General features: G+C 42.2%; 1 protein-coding gene across 1 annotated transcript in view; it reads left to right on the plus strand.

The window, feature by feature from the left end:
• CD58 (CD58 molecule) overlaps positions 1–18,776 on the plus strand; it is a 47,245-nt gene that overhangs the window by 7,699 nt on the left and 20,770 nt on the right. Inside the window, exon 2 of the mRNA XM_069478921.1 lies at positions 15,125–15,418. Within this exon, the coding sequence (XP_069335022.1) occupies positions 15,125–15,418 (294 nt within the window). The remainder of the gene's footprint in view (positions 1–15,124; positions 15,419–18,776) is intronic.

Consider the following 18,776-nt stretch of genomic DNA (forward strand, 5'->3'; position numbering starts at 1 on the left):
GATAATTTTCTTGTTTTTTTTGAGACAGAGTCTCGCTTTGTTGCCCGGGCTAGAGTGAGTGCCGTGGCGTCAGCCTAGCTCACAGCAACCTCAAACTCCTGGGCTCAAGCGATCCTCCTGCCTCAGCCTCCCGAGTAGCTGGGACTACAGGCATGCGCCACCATGCCCAGCTAATTTTTTGTATATATATATTTTAGTTGTCCGTATAATTTCTTTCTATTTTTTAGTAGAGACGGGGTCTCACTCTTGTTCAGGCTGGTCTCGAACTCCTGACCTCGAGCGATCCACCCGCCTCGGCCTCCCAGAGTGCTAGGATTACAGGCGTGAGCCACCGCGCCCGGCCTGGAGATAATTTTCAATGCCTGCCCATCAACCTCAAAGGAAAATGCCTTTTAGTCACTTTATAGGTACAGGATCCTCTTCTTTAGTCTCTTTACTCTTTTATTTGTTTGTTTGTTTGTTTGTTAACTTCTTTCCTTTGTGCCCCTTGGCCTTCCCTTTCTCAGCTGCTGCTGGTGCCTTTGCTGGTGAGTTCTTAGTCCAGGGGCCCTGGGGCTCAAACTGAAACCAGCACCAGGGAGGGGACCTTTCACCTGGAATCACTGAAATAAATTCATGTCTGTTTTCTGCTCCTAATTGAGGGCCATGGGTTCAACCATCTATCCTTTGTGCCCTTGATCTGTTCCATCAACCAAGACTCCATCAAAGGGAACCAAACTATTTTGATAGGCTTATTCTCAGCAAATGAACCTATTTTGGGTCCTAGTGACCTTTGCTTCCTTTTCATAATATTCCCAAAAATGTCTGTTGAGATTAGTGCCTAAATTTCCAGTGGGCTCACTAGTCTATAGTTTCTTGAACATTTTCCCCATATAACAGTTAAAAACTAGAAAAAAAAAATGAAGTTTAATGTGCATACTCAGAAAATAATAATAAATTCAGATTAATAAGAAACTAATGAGGCCGTGCCATCATTAATTATTAATTAATAGTTGCAATAGAGTTTCCCAACTATGAAATGAACATCTGGAAAATAACAGGGATTTTAAAGAAATTTTAATGAAATGATCAATAATATACTGAAATGCCTTGAATCAGACTTTGGAGAGTAGATTTAAAAAGACTCATAGAGGCTTAAATAGCCCTAGTAAGAACCTTATTCCCCAAAGCATGCTCTAGATCTCACTGTATCCTATCTGAGAAAAGTTAAAGGCAAATGTGGCCTTTGAACATGATGGGATGTGAATGTCTTGAAAAGGACAGGCTAATGAAGTACTGTCAAATAGAAATATAATATGGAACGGGTGAAATTAATTTTAATTATATATTTTAGGTAACCTAGTATATCCATGGTATTTTCATTTCAACATGTGGTTAATATAAAAATGTTAACGAGAGATTCTATATTCCTCTTTTTTATAGTAAGTCTTCAGAGTCCAGTGTGTATTTTACATTCATGACACATCTCAGTTTGTACTAACCACCCTTCGTGTGCTCCTTGGCCACATGTGGCTAGTGGCTACTGTGCTGGATTGCCCAGATCAAGAGGGAAGCATCTTGGGAAAGGAGAAAGGCATTAAGGGTAAGAACAAGACAAAAAAGAAACTATTTTAGTCTGATCAAAGATAGGAAAGCGCAAAGGGAAGTTGATTCAACCAACATCTTAATTCTGGATGAACTCATCAAGGAGGCAGTTAGACAACTGAGAGAAAGTTCTGGAAAATTCCTGGCTTCAGAAACCAGGGACTAATCACATGTTGGGAGACAGGTGGCTGCAGTTTCAGTATGAAGTAGACGGAGGCAGGGAAGCTGTGGTGGTGTGGCTGAAACCAGTAGTAGATCTCTGCCTTTAGCCATCGTGGCAACGGAAAAGTCACTAACTGGGACTGGCTAAGGGTGGAATTGACAAGGAAAAAAGCGGGATGGCCCCGAGTGAGGCATCTGGTGTCACGGCTAACAGTGCAGGCCCTGGAGCCTGTGTCTGGACACCAGCTCTGCCCCTGGCTGGCTCAGTGACTGCGGTCAGCTGAACCTCTCTCACCCACTCTGTTTCCTCCTCTGTGATCTCACTCTTTGGGGTGTTCCTCCCCAAGGTATTTTCAGGCTCACTTCCTCACTTTTCTGGGCTCTGCTCAGATCCCAACTTATCCCCCCACATTCCATAGCAACTCCTCTCCTTGTTAGTACTCATGACCCCCAACACTCTGCTTTATTTTTCTCAATAGCACTTAATACCACCCAACATTAAAGACATTTCCTTTTTTGTTTATTGTGTTCTTTCTCTAACTGTAACATAGACCCCAAGAGGGCAGGGATTTTGTCTGCTTTGTTCCCTGCTGTCTCCTGACTGCTTACTATGGTGCTTAGCACGTAGGAGGGGCTCTCTAAACATTTAACGAGTGAATTAATGAATAATGAGAACTACATCACAGAGCTGAGTTGAGGATTAAATGAGTTAATATATATAAAGCTCTTGAAACACATGCTTGGCACATAGTGAGCCCTTAGTAAATGTTTGTGCTGCTGCTGCTGCTGCTGTTAGATATTATTAATGAGGCTGAGTTGGCCTAGGGCTCCTTGGATTGGATCTACTAAGAGCTAGCTTAAAGAAACAAGCTGTGCTAAACTTGCTTGAGTAAAGACTGCACTCCTTTATTATCTCCATACCTGCTGACATACTTCCTCCCCTCAAAACTAGGGCTAATGTGGGAATACTTATGGCCTTAATAGAACAGATTGTTTGATATCAGTACTAGCCTAGAAATTTTAGGAGATTGGCTGCTCCTCGATGCTGTAACTGTGCGTATAGGTGTGTAGATAGAGACTCTGCTTCCCAAGTTGCCACCCATCCTGAGACTGCGGGTGGGCATCAACTGGAAGCAGGCGGTGATGAGAAGATGCAATGCAGAGAAGTGAGAGGAGCAAGGTTGTGCTCACAGGCTCATATCTGGAGGACAAACCCATCTGCTCACTGGGGAACAAAAGTGCACCAAGCCCCTGCTGCCTCTGGGCTTGAATGAGGCTTTAACTGAATCACCGTTATGTCATACACTCATAGGGAAATACCAACATTTTTATATTCCGGTACCGAAACTCTCAGGGGATTTTTTCTCTTTTTGTCAAATGAATTTTTACCTCAACTACTAAAATCTGCAGGCAATGTGAGCCTTAAAATACTTGAGAGAGAGAGAGAGAGAGAGAGGTATTTGAAAATCACATTGTTTCTAAGAACAAACTCAGGAAAAACCTTTCCTCCAACTCTCAGAAGAGTGGTTAGCTTATCCATAAGAAATGGCGTCGGTGAACAAGTTGTATCTCCTCTAACCATAGACAGGCTGTTAACTCTGACGAGGGGCTGACATCCATGAAGGGGTGCAAGCTTGTCTGGTGCGCTGTCCTGCATTTTGTGACACTCGGTAGGTAAAACCTATTTAAACTTGAGAGGGGAAGCAGCAGGCAAAGGGACATCTCCAGAGGAACAGTTGTGGAGTTGGGGAGGGCTGGGAGGGAGAGCCGGCAGATCCTCCGATCTTGCTTTGGTGGTGGAGGCAGAGTGGGGCAGCAAGCGAGCTGTTTTGGTTGTGTGTGAGAGCTCCCTGGCCATTTTGTTTCTCAGCTCCAGTTAAACTTCTTTCTCCAGTTAAATCCTCTCTCTGCTGGGTCCTGGCTGTTCAGCCAGGTTCCATAGCAATTTGGGGTTTCACAAAGCTCAGGGTTTGGGGGAGGGGGAGACTGTTGCATTTTGCGGTTCTGTCAAGAAGCCCTACCATTGGGACTACATTTAAGTTGTATTTAAATCAACTTAGTTAATTCACTCAACAGATACTTACTGGGTGTGCTTCATAAGGCAGGCGTATGGGGATGCAGCAGAGAACAAGAATAGCCTTGTCCTTGTTCTCACAGGGCTAGCCTGGCTGGGGGACACCCCTTAGTTCAGGTTTGAATGAGTTGCCAGCTTTTAAGGATCAGGAGTTTTCACATAAAATGTGAATATTCAGTATTTCTTAAGCAGTTAGAGACCTGGCAATGGTAGGTTCCTGCCTCCACATGCCCACATGGACAGGAGCAGCCCACTCAGGCTGAAGTCCTCACCACGCCCTTTTGAGTCACACCTGGCCCACTGGTGGCTCCTCTGTGGGTTGAATTGCTGGTCTTTATCTCAATGCTTCATTTGCCACCATCACCTAGAGTTCTCGCTGGCTTCTCAGTAGCTCCTGCGACTTTGTTGTTTGCTCCTTGTTTTCATTTTTTCCTGGTCTAGCTTTTCTTCCTCTCATGCTCTAGTTATCCCCTTCCTTCTCACTTCTCACATCTCACACTTTACTTGCCATTGTGCGTGAAAAGTGAAAACTGTTAAGCCTTCCTTTCAACTTAGTTTCTCATAGTCTTTAATTACGTATCTCTGTCTCATTTTCCTTTGTAACATCTAAGCTTGTTTTTAAAATAATATAACACCATCACGAAACTTGGATTTGCATTTGGGTTCCCATGTAACATTTTGGAGATTTGGTTTTGTCACTGTCTTGCTCAATCAAACCTTTCAATTTCCTCATGTAAATGGGGGTTGGAGGGATGGACTGGACTCTTGTTCTCAGAGGATCTCTCCAGCGCTGACATTTGGGGACCACCAAGCTTGGTTCCTCACCTATAGGTTTCAGAGGCATGCTTGACTCAATTTGACTTTCTCATTTGCAGCATCTGCTGTTCCAATACAGTCTATAAATTGTATCCTGAGAAATCTTGAATCATGTCACTGTCTTTAATAGCTTTATACCACATAGCAAAACAAATAAGGAAGAATGGTTCAGAGCACTTACTCTGGAGTCAGATTGTCTGGGTTCAAATCTGGCTTCACTACTTAACTAGTAAGTCACTTAACATTTGTGTGCTTTGATTTCTTCACCTGTAACGTAGAGTTAGAAATAACACCTAGTATGTTTTTAAGAGCATTAAGTGAATACATGTTTGTAGAGTTCTTCCAACAGTGCCTGGCACATAGTGCCATGCAAGAGCTAGATTAAGCAAAATAAATATGAGTCAATCTAAATCTCAGGACCCAAGTTAAAATTTGCAGAGGAATTTTTGCCTGGGGTAAGAGTTCCTTTTCATTAACCCTATAGTTTACGGTGAGCATATTTTCTAAATAAAAAATTAGGATACCTCATCTGTGAAAAAATCTGGGTGCCACTTACAACTTTAAGCCATACAAGAACTATCAAACTTGAGGTATTGATGGTGTTCTGTGAAGACACTGCAATAGAACATTTGAAATTAGAACTGTTTTAGATATATGATCACTCTGTACATATAGGACTGATTAGGTATTTGGTACCTTCATATATTTGGTTTAAGAAAAAGAATACTCAAGGTTCTTCGAAACAAATAAACCTCTCATAGTTAAAAAAAAGAAAAAATCTGGCTAGCATGGAAAATCTGTTTAGGCAAACACCAATAAAATGTTTTCTCCCCTCCATGTCTCTTTGCTTTTAAATAGCAAAACTTATTCTATGCCCGGTTCTCACCCAGTGAATGCAACCACAGTGAATATCTTGCTGTTGACCTGACTCACCAAAAGCAAAAGGGAAAAAACCCTGTTGAAAGCCTATTCCATGTCAGCCAGTATGTAAAGATTCTCAACCTTATTCAGACTTCAAAGCAATCCTTTGTGGTAGGCATTATGATTTCTATCTTACAGCTGAGGAGGCCTGGTGTGGGGAGGCCTTTGGGAGATCATACTGGGCCTATCTGGCTTCAAAATCTGGGCACATCCTATTCTGCACTCTGGCATGGTTCATTAGCATCCCTGAAGTCCCTTTTCTGACCCCTCACTGTTGTCAGCAAAGCAACCTTGCTTTGCTGCTCTTTGACCATTCATTCATTAATTCATGGTTTGTGACCTTTGGGAAAAAACTCACTCCCCTTTCTCCTGTTCTTCTGTTTTCATTGGAAATTGCCTTAGCTACTTACTTGAGCACTAGTCTTGGAAGTGCAACAGAAAAGACTTTACTGTAGGAAGGAAATGATAGACACGCACAAAAAGTAGAGGCAAGTATTAGCTTTAGAGACAATTCTTAACAATTCCCTCTTCGTTGAATAATTCTATTTTTTTAAATTTATATCACATTTATATTACAAGAGTAATATGAAATTTGTCTTAGATGTAACATATTTGTCAAATGTGACATGTATAAAGTGATAAGTAATAAGAAAAATAATAAATGGAAATCTTGCCATGACCTCAATCTCAGTTTTTAAAAGTAACCACTGTTAATAATTTAGGGTATCTCTTTCCAGCCTAAAAAAAAAAAGAGGGGTCAGGAATATATGTACACATATATATTCATATGTCTCTTTATAATTTTTTAAAAGAGGAATATTTGGTACATATTATTCTGTGACCTTTTTGTTCTTAATATTAAGGAATTTTCCAAATTCCCAATAGTAGAAGCATAGTAAGTCTATTCTTTTTTTTTTTCTTAAAAATAGCCACATGGGGCCGGGCGCGGTGGCTCACGGCTGTAATCCTAGCACTCTGGGAGGCTGAGGCGGGTGGATCGCTCGAGGTCAGGAGTTCGAGACCAGCCTGAGCAAGAGTGAGACCCCGTCTCTACTAAAAATAGAAAGAAATTATCTGGCCAACTAAAATATATATATAGAAAAAATTAGCTGGGCATGGTGGTGCATGCCTGTAGTCCCAGCTACTTGGGAGGCTGAGGCAGGAGGATCCCTTGAGCCCAGGAGTTTGAGGTTGCTGTGAGCTAGGCTGATGCCACGGCACTCACTCTAGCCCGGGCAACAGAGTCAGACTCTGTCTCAAAAAAAAAAAAAAAAAAAAATAGCCACATGGTAATCTATGGCATAATACTAAATTATTTAATTATTACACTAGATTAGTTTTTGACTACTATAACTTTAAAATGAATATCATTATGCATATATTTTTATGTAGGTTGTACTATTGCTTGCTTTATTCTTTATGTCCAGAATTGATATTACCCAGGTCCCACCATCCAATGAAACCACAGTTTACATTCTGGTATATTTCCTTTCAGGCTCTTTGAGAACATAAGCAAAAATACATTGTATATGGGGTGTGTGCGCGTGTGTGTGTTTAATCCTGCTTACATTTGAATTTTCTTCCAACTTTTTCCTTTCATCTGAGTAATATTGCTAGTGCCTTTTATTGAATGGAATCTCCATGTGTTGTCTCTTTTCTTGGAGTCATGATGTCATCCCCTCCTGGCCTTCTTTCTAATTCCCATGCCACTCTCAGCCTCCTTTGCCAGTATGTTCCCCTCCAGCCAAACCTTTAAAGCATAGGTCCAGGCAGCCTTTTCTCACTTCACACACTCTCTCTAGGAGATGGTCCTCATGGCCTCCATTCAAGTCACTACAAATGTGATGATTCCCAAATCTGTATCCCTTCCTGTGAGCCCCAGACCTGTGTACCCAGCAGCCACCTGACATCTTTGCTTGGATGCCTTGCAGGCCCCTCACATTTACAGTGTCCCAAACTGAAAGCATGTGCTTCCAGCCCAGACCTTTCTTCCTGCTGTGTTCTGTTTCTTAGAGATGACACCGCAATCCACATAGAGGAAAGCCAGAGCACTGAGTCATCCTGGCACCTCCACTTCCCTTTTTCTTTTTTTTTTTTTTGATCCTGCTAGCTGTCATCTAGTCTTACCAATTCTACCTCCCAAATGTTATTAATTAATCAATTAGATGAGGTCTTGCTCTGTCGCCCAGGCTGGAGTGCAGTGGCATGATCACAACTCATTGCAACCTTAAACTCCTGGGCTCAGCCTTTTAAGTAGCTGAGACTACAGGCATGCACTACCACGCCTGGCTAATTTTTAATTTTTTTTTTTTTTTTTAGAGACAGGGTCTTGCTATGTTGCCCAGGGTGGTCTTGAACTTCTGGCCTCAAGCAACCCTCTCATCTTGGCCCCCCGAAGTGCTGACATTACAAGCACACACCACCATGCCTGGCCCAGATGTATCTTGAGCTGCTTTCCCTAGCACCAGGCCACCTGTTGACAAGGCTGCCGTTGCTTTCTGCCTGGGCCACTGAAGTTGCCTCCTGACAGGTCTCTTGCTGTCTAGTCCTACCCCTCCCATCAGTCTTCTACACCACAGCCAGAAGATCGACATTTGATTATGGAAAAATTTAGAGCCTTTGTATGGAAGACATCCATTTAATAAAGTCAGCAGGCAAAGGCTGGATTTGAAAAAAAAAATTATAATACAGATAACAAAAAATTTATAACATATGAAGAGCTTTTAAACTTTGACAAGAAAAAGACAAGCAACCTGATAGAAAAAAATGGCAAAGGATGTGAAAAGAGAGTTCTCAGAAAAGGGAATCCAAATTGTCAACAAATAGAAGAAATGCTTAAATTTCTAAAGGTCAGGGAAACACAAATTCAAATAACAATGAAATGTCACTTTACATCCAATAGTTAAATATGCAAAAAATCACCTAATGCTGGCAGTAGTACAAGGAAAGGCAACTCAGGTATTATTGGTGGAAATGTAAATTGCAAAAGTCTTTTTTGTAAACAATGTGGCAACTTCTATTAAAATAAAAAATCTGTTTACTCTTTGATTTAATAATTCCCAGCTCCACTCCTGGGACACTCTCTCATAAATATGAAACCACAAATACACCAGGACGCATACACAAAGGTAGTTACTGCAGTGTTACTGAAATACACAAAGCTAGACACAAAAGGGGTGTTCATCAATGGTGATGGCAGGTTAATTATGGTTTACTCATGCTCTGAAATATTATGTAGTCATTAAAAAGAATAAAGTATAGCTCTACGAGTTGACTTGGGACTTTGATGAGCTATTGATGAGAAAGGCAAGATGCAGAAAAGTGTGCATAAGACTATTTTTATTAAACAATGGCAAATCCCTCAGGTATACCTCATTTTATCGTGCTTCACTTTATGTGCTTCACAGATAATATGCTTTTTACAAATTGAAAGTTTGCGGCAACCCTGTCTCAAGTAGGTCTGTTGGCACTATTTTTCTGACAACATGTGCTCACATGGTGTCTCTATATTACATATTGGTAATTCTCTCAATATTTCAAACTTTTTCATTATTATATGTTATGATGACTTGTGGTCAGTGATCTTTGATGTTACTATTGTAATTGTTTTGGGGTACCATGAACTGTGCCCGTGTAATATGGTGTACTTAATCAGTAAATGTTGTATGTGTTCTGAATGCTGCACCAACTGGCTGTTTTCCCATCTCTCTCCTTCTCCTCTGGCCTTCCTATTCCTTGAGACACAACAATATTGAAATTAGACCAACTCTACAATGGCCTCTAAGTGCTCAAGTGAAAGGAAGAGTCACATGACTTTTACTTTAAATCAAAAAATAGAAATGATTAAGCTCAGTGAGGAAGGTGCTTTGAAAGCCAAGGTAAGCCAAACGCTAGGCCTCTTGTACCAAATAGTTAGCCAAGTTGTGAATGCAAAGGAAAAGTTCTTGAAGGAAATTGAAAGTACTACTCCAGTGAACACACAAATGATAAAAAATTGAAACAGCCTTATTGCTGATATGGAGAAAGTTTTAGTGGTCTGGATAGAAGATCAAACCAGCCACAACATTCTCTTAAGCCAAAGCCTAATCCAGAGCAAGACCCTAACTCTCTTCAGTCTTATGAAGTCTGAGAGAGGTGAGGAAGCTGCAGAAGAAAAGTTTGAAGCTAGCATAGGTTGGCTTATAAGGTTTAAGGAAAGAAACTGTCTCCATAACATAAAAGTGCAAGGTGGAGCAGCAAGTGCTGTTGTAGAAGTGCAAGTGATCCAGAAAACCTAGATAAGATCACTGATGAAGGTGGCTACACTAACCAACAGATTTTCTTTTTTTTTTTTTTATTTCAGAATATTACGGGGCAAACAACAGATTTTCAATGTAGATGAAGCAGTTTTGTAATGGAAGCAGATGCCATCTAGGACTTTCCTACTAGAGAGTAGAAGTCAATGCTTGGCTTCCAAGCTTCAAAGGATAAGGCCGGCTCTCTTGATAGGGGCTGGTGACTTTCAGTTGAAGCCAGTCCTCACCTACCATTCTGAAATCCTAGGGCTCTTAAGACTTACGCTAAGTCTACCCTGCCTGTGCTCTGTAAATGGAACAACAAAGCCTGAATCTGTTGTTTATAGCGTGGTTTACTGAATATTTTAAGCCCACTGTTGAGACCTGCTGCCCAGAAAAAGAGACTCCTTTTAAACTATTATATTGCTGCTTACTGACAATGCATCTAAATCACTTAAGATCTCTGATGGAGATGTACAAGGAGATGAATGTTGTTTTCATGCCTGCTAACACAACATCCATTCTGCAGCCCACGGATAAAAGGAGTAATTTTGACTTTCAAGTGTTATTATTTTATTATTATTATATTATCATTAAGGCTTATTTATAGCTGTGATAGGTAATGATTCCTCTGATGGATCTAGGCAAAGTCAATTCCTTCTGGAAAGACTTCACCATTCTAGAGGCTATTAAGAACATTTGTGATTCATGGAAGTAGTTCAAAATATCAACATTAACAGGAGTTTGAAAAAAACTGATTCCAACTCTCATGGATGATTTTAAGGGGGTCAGGGCTTCAGTGGAGGAAGAAACTACAGATGTGGAAATAACAAGAGAATTAGAATTAGAAGTAAAGCCTGATAATGGGACCGAATTCCTATATAATCTCATGATAAAACTTGAGCAGATGAGGAGTTGCTTCTTATGGATGAGCAAAGAAAGTGGTTTCTTGAGACAGAACCTACTGGTAGAGATGCTGTGAACATTGTTTAAATGACAAGGAATTAAGAGTATTACATAAACTTAGTTGTCAAAACAGCAGCAGAGTTTGAGAGGATTGAGTCCTATCTTGAAAGAAGTTCTACTGTGAGTAAAACGCTGTCAAATAGCATCACATGCTACAGAGAAATCTTTTGTGAAAGGAAGAGTCGACAATGTGGCAAACTTCAGTGTTGTCTTATTTTAAAAAATTGCCACAGCCATCCCAACCTTCAGTAACCACCACACCCTCCACCAGCAAAAATGTTACAACTTGCTGAAGGCTCATATGAGTGTTAGTATTTTTTTTAGCAATAAAGTATTTCTAATTAAGGTATATACATTGTTTCTTGTAAACATAATGCTATTGCACACTTAATAGACTACAGTATAGTGAAAACAACTTTTATATGCACTGGGAAACCAGAAAATTTGTGTGACTCACTTAATTCTGGTATTCGCTTTATTGCAGTGGTCTGGAACCAAACCCACATATCATCTCTGAGGTATGCCTGCAAATGTGCATTATACATGGTATATATTTGTCTCTATTTGACTATATGAGCAGGGAGAAAAATATTGAAGGATGTTTTCTGAATTGTTAATGTGGATTATAGAACTGGAGATTGTTATGGGAGTTGGGAGAGAGGGTAAGGCATCCAAGCCAAAAAAGAAAAAAGTTCAGATAAGAAGACTGCAACAAATACATATATGACCATTCTGCATTCATGTAAAATTATGTGTATATGTCTATAATTTATGTTTTGAATATTCTTTTTTCAAGGAAGAGTTAATTTTGTCACTGTCCTGTTTAAAACTCTTCAGTGGCTTTCTTATCTCAAAGACCAGAAGTTTGACTTGCAAGAGCTGGCCCCTCCCTGCTTGTGTGTCCAGCCCAGCTGGTACTGCTGTTCTCATGCCATTACCCCTCCTGCCGTAGGGTTTCATAGTTGTTCTCTTGACAGGGCTCTGCCCCACTCTTCTTGGCAGACTGAACTGCTGCTCATTCTTCAGAACTCAAGGGAGCCTTTCCAAACCCTTGGTGGTTCTCTAAGTGTGTGTTCTTATTGACACCTGATGCTTTTACTCAGCGGCACTTATCAGAGTTGCAGTTGGTGTTTACTTAATTATTTGTGTGAAGTCTGCCTCCCCTCATAGAAAGTCAGCTCGAAGGGGGAAGGGGCTGTGTCTGTCTTGTTCTCAACAGTTTCACATACAATAGATGCCCAGTGAGTATTTCCCGAATGAATAAATGGATGGTTGAATCCCATCTTAAAGGATGGGACCATACTGTCCTGAAAGGGGCACTGACCAAGGAGCCAGAAAATGTGTGTCTTGTCCCTGTGGTGCCATAAACTTGCCTGTTTCCTCACCTGTAAAATGCGGTTAATAATGCCCATAGCACGGAGATATGGAGAGGGTTAAAGGAAAACACAAGAGGACGTGAATGCATAACCCTCAGAAAGTAAGCATCCAGTGAAACGTCCATTTTTCTTGGTGCCTTGCCACTTCACCAGTGAAATGGGGTAATGTGACTAAATAATTTTTAGAGTTTCTTCTAGCTCAAAATTTTACAGTTGACCCTTAAACAATGAAAGAGTTAGGGGCACTGACCCTCTGCATAGTTAAAAATCCACATATAAATTTTGACTCCCCCAAAACTTAACTACTAATAACCTACTATTGACTGGACCTTACCGATAACATACATAGTCAATCAACATATTTTGTATATTATAGGTATCACATACTGTATTCTTGCAATAAAGTAAGCTAGAGAAGAGAAAATGTTATTAAGAAAATCATAAGGAGGCCGGGCGCGGTGGCTCACGCCTGTAATCCTAGCACTCTGGGAGGCCGAGGCGGGTGGATTGCTCAAGGTCAGGAGTTCGAGACCAGCCTGAGCGAGACCCCGTCTCTACTAAAAATGGAAAGAAATTATATGGACAACTAAAAATCTATATAGAAAAAATTAGCCGGGCATAGTGGCGCATGCCTGTAGTCCCAGCTACTCGGGAGGCTGAGGCAGTAGGATCGCTTAAGCCGAGGAGTCTGAGGTTGCTGTGAGCTAAGCTGACGCCACGGCACTCACTCTAGCCTGGGCATCAAAGTGAGACTCTGTCTCAACAAAAAAAAAAAAAAAAAAAAAAAAAAAAGAAAATCATAAGGAAAAGAAAATATACTTACTGTTCATTAAGTGGAAGTTGATCGGCATAAAGCTCTCCATTCTCATCATCCTCTCATTGAGTAGGCTAAGGAGGAGGAGGAGGAGGAAGAAGGGGTGGCCTTGCTGACTCAGGGATGGAAGAGGTGGAAGAAAACCCGTGTGTAAGTGGACCCAGGCAGCTCCAACTTGTGTTGTTCAGGGGTCAACTATACTGTGATTTCTTCTGAGCTGCAGTCTCCTCTTTCTCTACTCTTGCTTCTCTCCACCACTAGCTCTGTTCCTGACCCTTTCTTCTCGTTGTTCTCAAGCCCAGGAAACATTGCCTCTCCCTGGGAAAGAGAGAAGCCATCTTTAGGCAGCCAGGGTGTGGCAGTTCATCTCATACCTACTCTCGTCCACCACCACCCTGCCCACTATTAATCATTCACTCATTTACATTTAAGGCATTTTTGAGTCTCCACTCTTGTGTATGGATAGACTTTCACTCCTCAATTTTATTCTTTTCCATCTGACTTCCCACATACTCTGCTGAATGGGAGAGATAGTGCATGACCAGCAAAGCACTGGAAAGACCCGGGCAGTCCCCCTTAATTAAGGGAGATGGTTTCTAAAAATTCTGCAAATAGACAAACCGGAGGCTATTTGCTTCTAATTTGAAATTACTGAATGCAGTTAGTCTACAAGTGGTCTATTTAATGTTCTTGATTTCTCCTATGCTCTTTCAATTACCCTAATTGCTACTAGGCAAAAACTTCAATCAAGTTTTAATTTATCCTTAGTGTTAGCCCTAAATAGCTGCTGTTCTCTCTTAAGAAGGAAGTCAAATTTTGGAGTAAGATGCATTTAAACCCATCTTGGGGTGTCAAAAATATCCCAATCTCATGGATCTAATAAATGTTTCACAACTGGATTGGAGTGGATGGGGAGAGAAGGCTCTGATATGAAGCATTAGTCAGTTTCTGTGCTGTAAATACTCCCACCCTGGTAGATTTTAAGCTATCAACCGGACTTCACTGAATGGAGCGGGGCAGAGGTGCTAACAGTTGGCTCATGTGAGTAGGTTGGGCTCAGCTCCCACACTGTACCCAATCCCTGAGTCCTTAATCTTCATCATACCCCGACTTGCTTTCCAGTCATTGTTTCTGATCTCAATTAATGACACCTCTCAGTCCTCCAAGAACGAACCTGACAGTCCCATCAGCCCCTCCCTCGTCCTCCTCCTTCACACCTAGTCACTGAATCCTGTTGATTTCATTTCTCAAATGTCTGAGTCTGTTTCCTTGTCCATCCCCACCACCAATAAATACCCTGGTCCACAGCTTTCATTGCCACGGCATCGACTTCGATTTTGGTTCCTCTGCCTCCGCGCTCGCCCCTGTCAACCTCTCTCCATTCTAAAGACAGAGTTACCCTGCTGACACTTAAATTATGTCAGGCCAGCCTTTTGTTAAAAATCTTTCTGTGGCTCCCTCTTGCCATTAGGATAAGTTACCCTTCGCATAACTTACCTAACCCCCATGGGCCCCCCCAACATAGACTGATCTGGCCCCCGCCTGTCTCATTCCCCAACAGGCTTCCCTCGCTCTCTTGGTTCTGGCCATTAGGAATTGCTGTGTTTCCTCAAGCACTCCAAGCTCTTTCCTTTGGAGGTGCTGCTTCCTTTATCTCTGTGATCGTCTCTCCTCCCACTCCCCACCCACTCACCCGGCGGCCCTAAGGGGGCTAACTGCCCGTTACCCTTCAGTGATCTGTGTGGTCTGGTGTCAGTTCCAGCATGACTTCCTGGGGGAGGCCCTTGAGCGGGGGCTCCCCTTGCTGCGGCCCCTTGTGCGTAGGTGTGCCCTGTGTCTTCTCCACAAGTGCGACTCCTGCAGGGCCCGGGGCAGCGCTGGTCTGTGCTGCCAGATCCCCACACGGCCCACGGTGCCTGCCATGTAGTTGGTGCTCCATAAATGTCGCCTCCGTTTCTTGGATTTATGCAGGCCCCAATTTTCTATTAAAGGGTAAGTTCCATGTGGTCAAACACGTTCTTACTTCCTGAACTTTCTATCAGCAGTTTATCAGCTTAGCAGAAAAAGTACCTGATGAATAATTTCTGCCCCTAGGGTCATGTTGTTTTTTTCTAACCCGTTGTTCTCCCTCTCCTAGGTTCTATCAGCTGTGATTCCATACCAGTATATGCAGCTGTGAATAAGAGTGTAACTTTTCATCCGTCACATCATATGCCTTTTAAAGAGATCCTGTGGAAAAAACAGAAGAATAAAGTTATAGAATGGGAAAACTCCGAGTTCAAAGCTTTCCCACCTTTTATAGATAGAGTTCATTTAGACCCTGTGTCTGGTAACCTCACTATCTTCAATTTGACATCATCAGATGAAGATGAGTACGAAATTGAATCCCCAAGTATTACCAGTACCACCAAGTTCTTTCTTTATGTGATTGGTGAGTATTCCGTAAATCGATTTGTATTAAATGGCAAATTTCCGCCTATTTTCAGAGACAACACAAAATCAGACGTCACGTGTTGGCAGGGTTTCCTCTTCTTTGTGGCATACGGGAGCTAGCGCCTTTCAATTCCTTTGTCATCCATCCCCGGGGTGAGGAGAGGATCTGGCCGAGGTGGGGCAAACAGCACCAGTTGTCTTGCTGGGAATGTTCTGGGAAGGGATGCAGTGACGGCGACTAGCTCAGGGCTCCTTGAGCTCCGCTGATAGATGGCACTCTGTAAATTAGAGTGCCTGCTTCCCCACACAGGTGGTGGATGTTTTTCTTCCGGTACCCTTTGAAGCTAGAACTGGAGATAGGGTACAGGTTTCTCCCTGCTTCTCACTGATGTTTCCTGGTTGTTCTCCTTCCTGCTCACACCTGCAATCCTAGCGGTCTGTGACGCTGAGGCAGGAGGATCACTTGAGGTAAGGAGTTCGAGAACGCCCGGCCTGTTGCTCCGTTTTTGATTTGTCATACTCACACGGCCAGATTACAACGGGGTTCAATCCAGTGCTTTGCCTATTCTGTGCTCACACCCTCGTGGTTGCAGAAAAACACATCACCCTGCAGAGTCCTGCACTTTTAATTTCTAATCACTTACCTCCACTAAACCTGCTATTCCCCAGCCTGTCCACTCACTCACTCTCCTCTCCTCCTTTCTTCTCGTAGCCACTTTTTACCCACTCCAAGTAGGCTTTCATTCCCACTACGAGGCCAAATCTCTTGACCTTCTTATTAATGAAGCCAGTGGCCCATTCTCAGTCCACATCTTTCTTGACATCACAGCAGGTTTTGACACAGCTGGTCACTCCCTCCTCGAAGCACTGTCTTCACTTGGTGTCCAGGATACCTCCCGATTGAGGTTTTTTCTAACTTACTGACTATTCCTTTTCAAAGTTTCCTTTGCTGGTTCCCTCATTTCCCCAACCTTTTATCCTTGGACACTTCAAGGCTTCAGCCTCGGGCTTCTCCCCTTGTCTGCCTACGCTCACAGCCAGCGGGCGAGCTCAGCCCATGTCAGGGCTTTAAATGTCATCTTGACACTGAATGCACAGATTTACCACTTGAGCCTGGACCCCCCTGAGCTGCTCCTGTGTACATCTGACTGCCTACTCTGTATCTCCACTCAGATATCTAATTGGCCTTTCGAATATCACCTGTCCAGCACTAAGCTCATTATCTTTCCCATAAAACCTGCTCCTCCCCATACATTTTCCACCCCCCACCCCCCCACCCCCGTGGGTAACGCAGCTCCATTTTTCTGGTTAATCAGGCTAAAACCTTGAGGTTATCCCGGACACCTTGCTTATTCTTGAACATCACATTCACTCCACTGGGAAATTTTGTTGTTTCTACCAGAGTGATCCTTTTAAAACAGAAGTCAGATCATGTCACTCATCTGTGCAGAACTTTCTAGTGGCTCCATCTCACCCCAAGTGAAAGCTAAAATCTCTACAGTGGCCGGCAAGGTTGTATGAGATCTGGCCCCAGGGACCTTCATTCAGACAAGTGAAGCTCGTTAAGACGTCGAGGCATCCTGTTAGAAGAACCAATAGATCCCTTTGAAGAAGTAGAATCTTTGAAACATGGAAGTCGGGGATCTGGCAGTTTATAGGGCCAACACACAAAAAGATTGATTCAGAATTTAGATAACAGTGGAATGCATTTTAAGAGCCCTTTTGTAGAGTTTATAAAACTAAGTTCAAAACATTTGAATAAGTTTCTCTTTTTAAACTTGATGAAATGTTTTAAAACAATTTAATTTTTAAAATTCTATGGTAACACAACCAAGGTGTGTGATTGTGGTGGTCAGACCAACGGGGAGCTTAGTGAAGGCCGGCAGAGGAGTAAAGTGCAGGGGAGGGGGGTTTTGGGCAGGAGGCAGTGATATTGACAATACTGAATGTGGGACTTAAAGGCGGGGTTGAGAGTTTGGGCTTTAGCCTGTGGCAGTGGGGAGCCATTGTATCCAAAACTGGAGCAGGGAAGTGACTTAATGAAATACATTTTTTGGAAGATTAATCTGATGGTGGGTAGTTATGATAGATAAGAGAAAGGAAATGCCAGGTTAGAAGCTACTGTGATCATCCAGGTAGACAGGAGGCTTAGTAGTAGATGTTTGGAAAGGAAAGAATCAAAAGATACAGCCAAGAAAGAGGCAACAAGATTTAGGGTTTGGTATAAGATGACTCTAGGTTTCACACCTGAATGATAAAACAATTGGTCATATGTTTTGTTTTGTTTTTTTCTTCTTTTAAGAAATGAGGAAGTCACACTTCCTGGAGGTTATGTTAATACTTGTTTAAGTCACTTGGTAATCTTCCGGAGACACCAGACCTAATGGGAGACTTTCAGCAAGTATATTTTGGACAGGGGGATTTCCTGGCACCTCCTAAATTCAGGGCATCCACTTCCTTCTGTGTATCAGTTGAGATCTGCCTTTCTTCTCAGCCCCAAAGTCCCCTGAAAATTTCCACTATTCATGTTTATAGTTCTCTCTCCTCCCCTTATAAACCTTTGTCACACTGAAGATGATGATTTTCCTCTAAGTAGAATTAACTGCTCTGTCCTTAAGTGGTCTGGATTGGTATGTGACCTTTTTTAAAGTTAATGGAAATATACATATATTTCTATAACATGTCATCAGATATGTGTAAGAAATTCTCATTTCTTACTCAGCAGTGAGCTAAATTCATTAATTATAAATTGATTAATTATCTTAAGGAAGATGAAGTGGGCACATTTCTTGCCAGTTTGCTGCTGCTTAAGGTACAGATATAATTAATATTTGTTAGATAGCAATGTGGTAAGTCCCACGGGCAGTGAGAAAATATGGAAGATTTATAAAAGGAAAAGATCTGAGGTGCAGGAACTGATCTAAATGCTGCAGAAAGGCTCGCACACTTTTAGGCGAGTCGGACAGGCACTTCCAGGTTCTCCCTCAGGCAGCAGCAGTGTATGAGACAGTCAGAAAGGGCTCCTGTGTAGTTAAGGGCGTTCCGATAACACAGAAGGTAATACTAGCATGTCCACATGATTCCCCGCAAATAGCTCTCATATTCTGTTTGGCCTTTGCAATGACCTGATAAAGCATTCCCTTTTACAGATGAAAATGAGGCCGTTTAGGAGTGGGTTTCTCCATTTGTAGGACAAGAGTCCTGGACTGGATGATTTCTTTTTTTTTTTTTTTTTTTGAGACAGAGTCTCGCTCTGTTGCCCAGGCTAGAGTGAGTGCCGTGGCGTCAGCCTAGCTCACAGCAACCTCAAACTCCTGGGCTTAAGCAATCCTACTGCCTCAGCCTCCCCAGTAGCT

Source organism: Eulemur rufifrons, chromosome 8 (genome assembly GCF_041146395.1).
Source record: "Eulemur rufifrons isolate Redbay chromosome 8, OSU_ERuf_1, whole genome shotgun sequence".
In the NCBI taxonomy this organism is placed as follows: domain Eukaryota; kingdom Metazoa; phylum Chordata; class Mammalia; order Primates; family Lemuridae; genus Eulemur; species Eulemur rufifrons.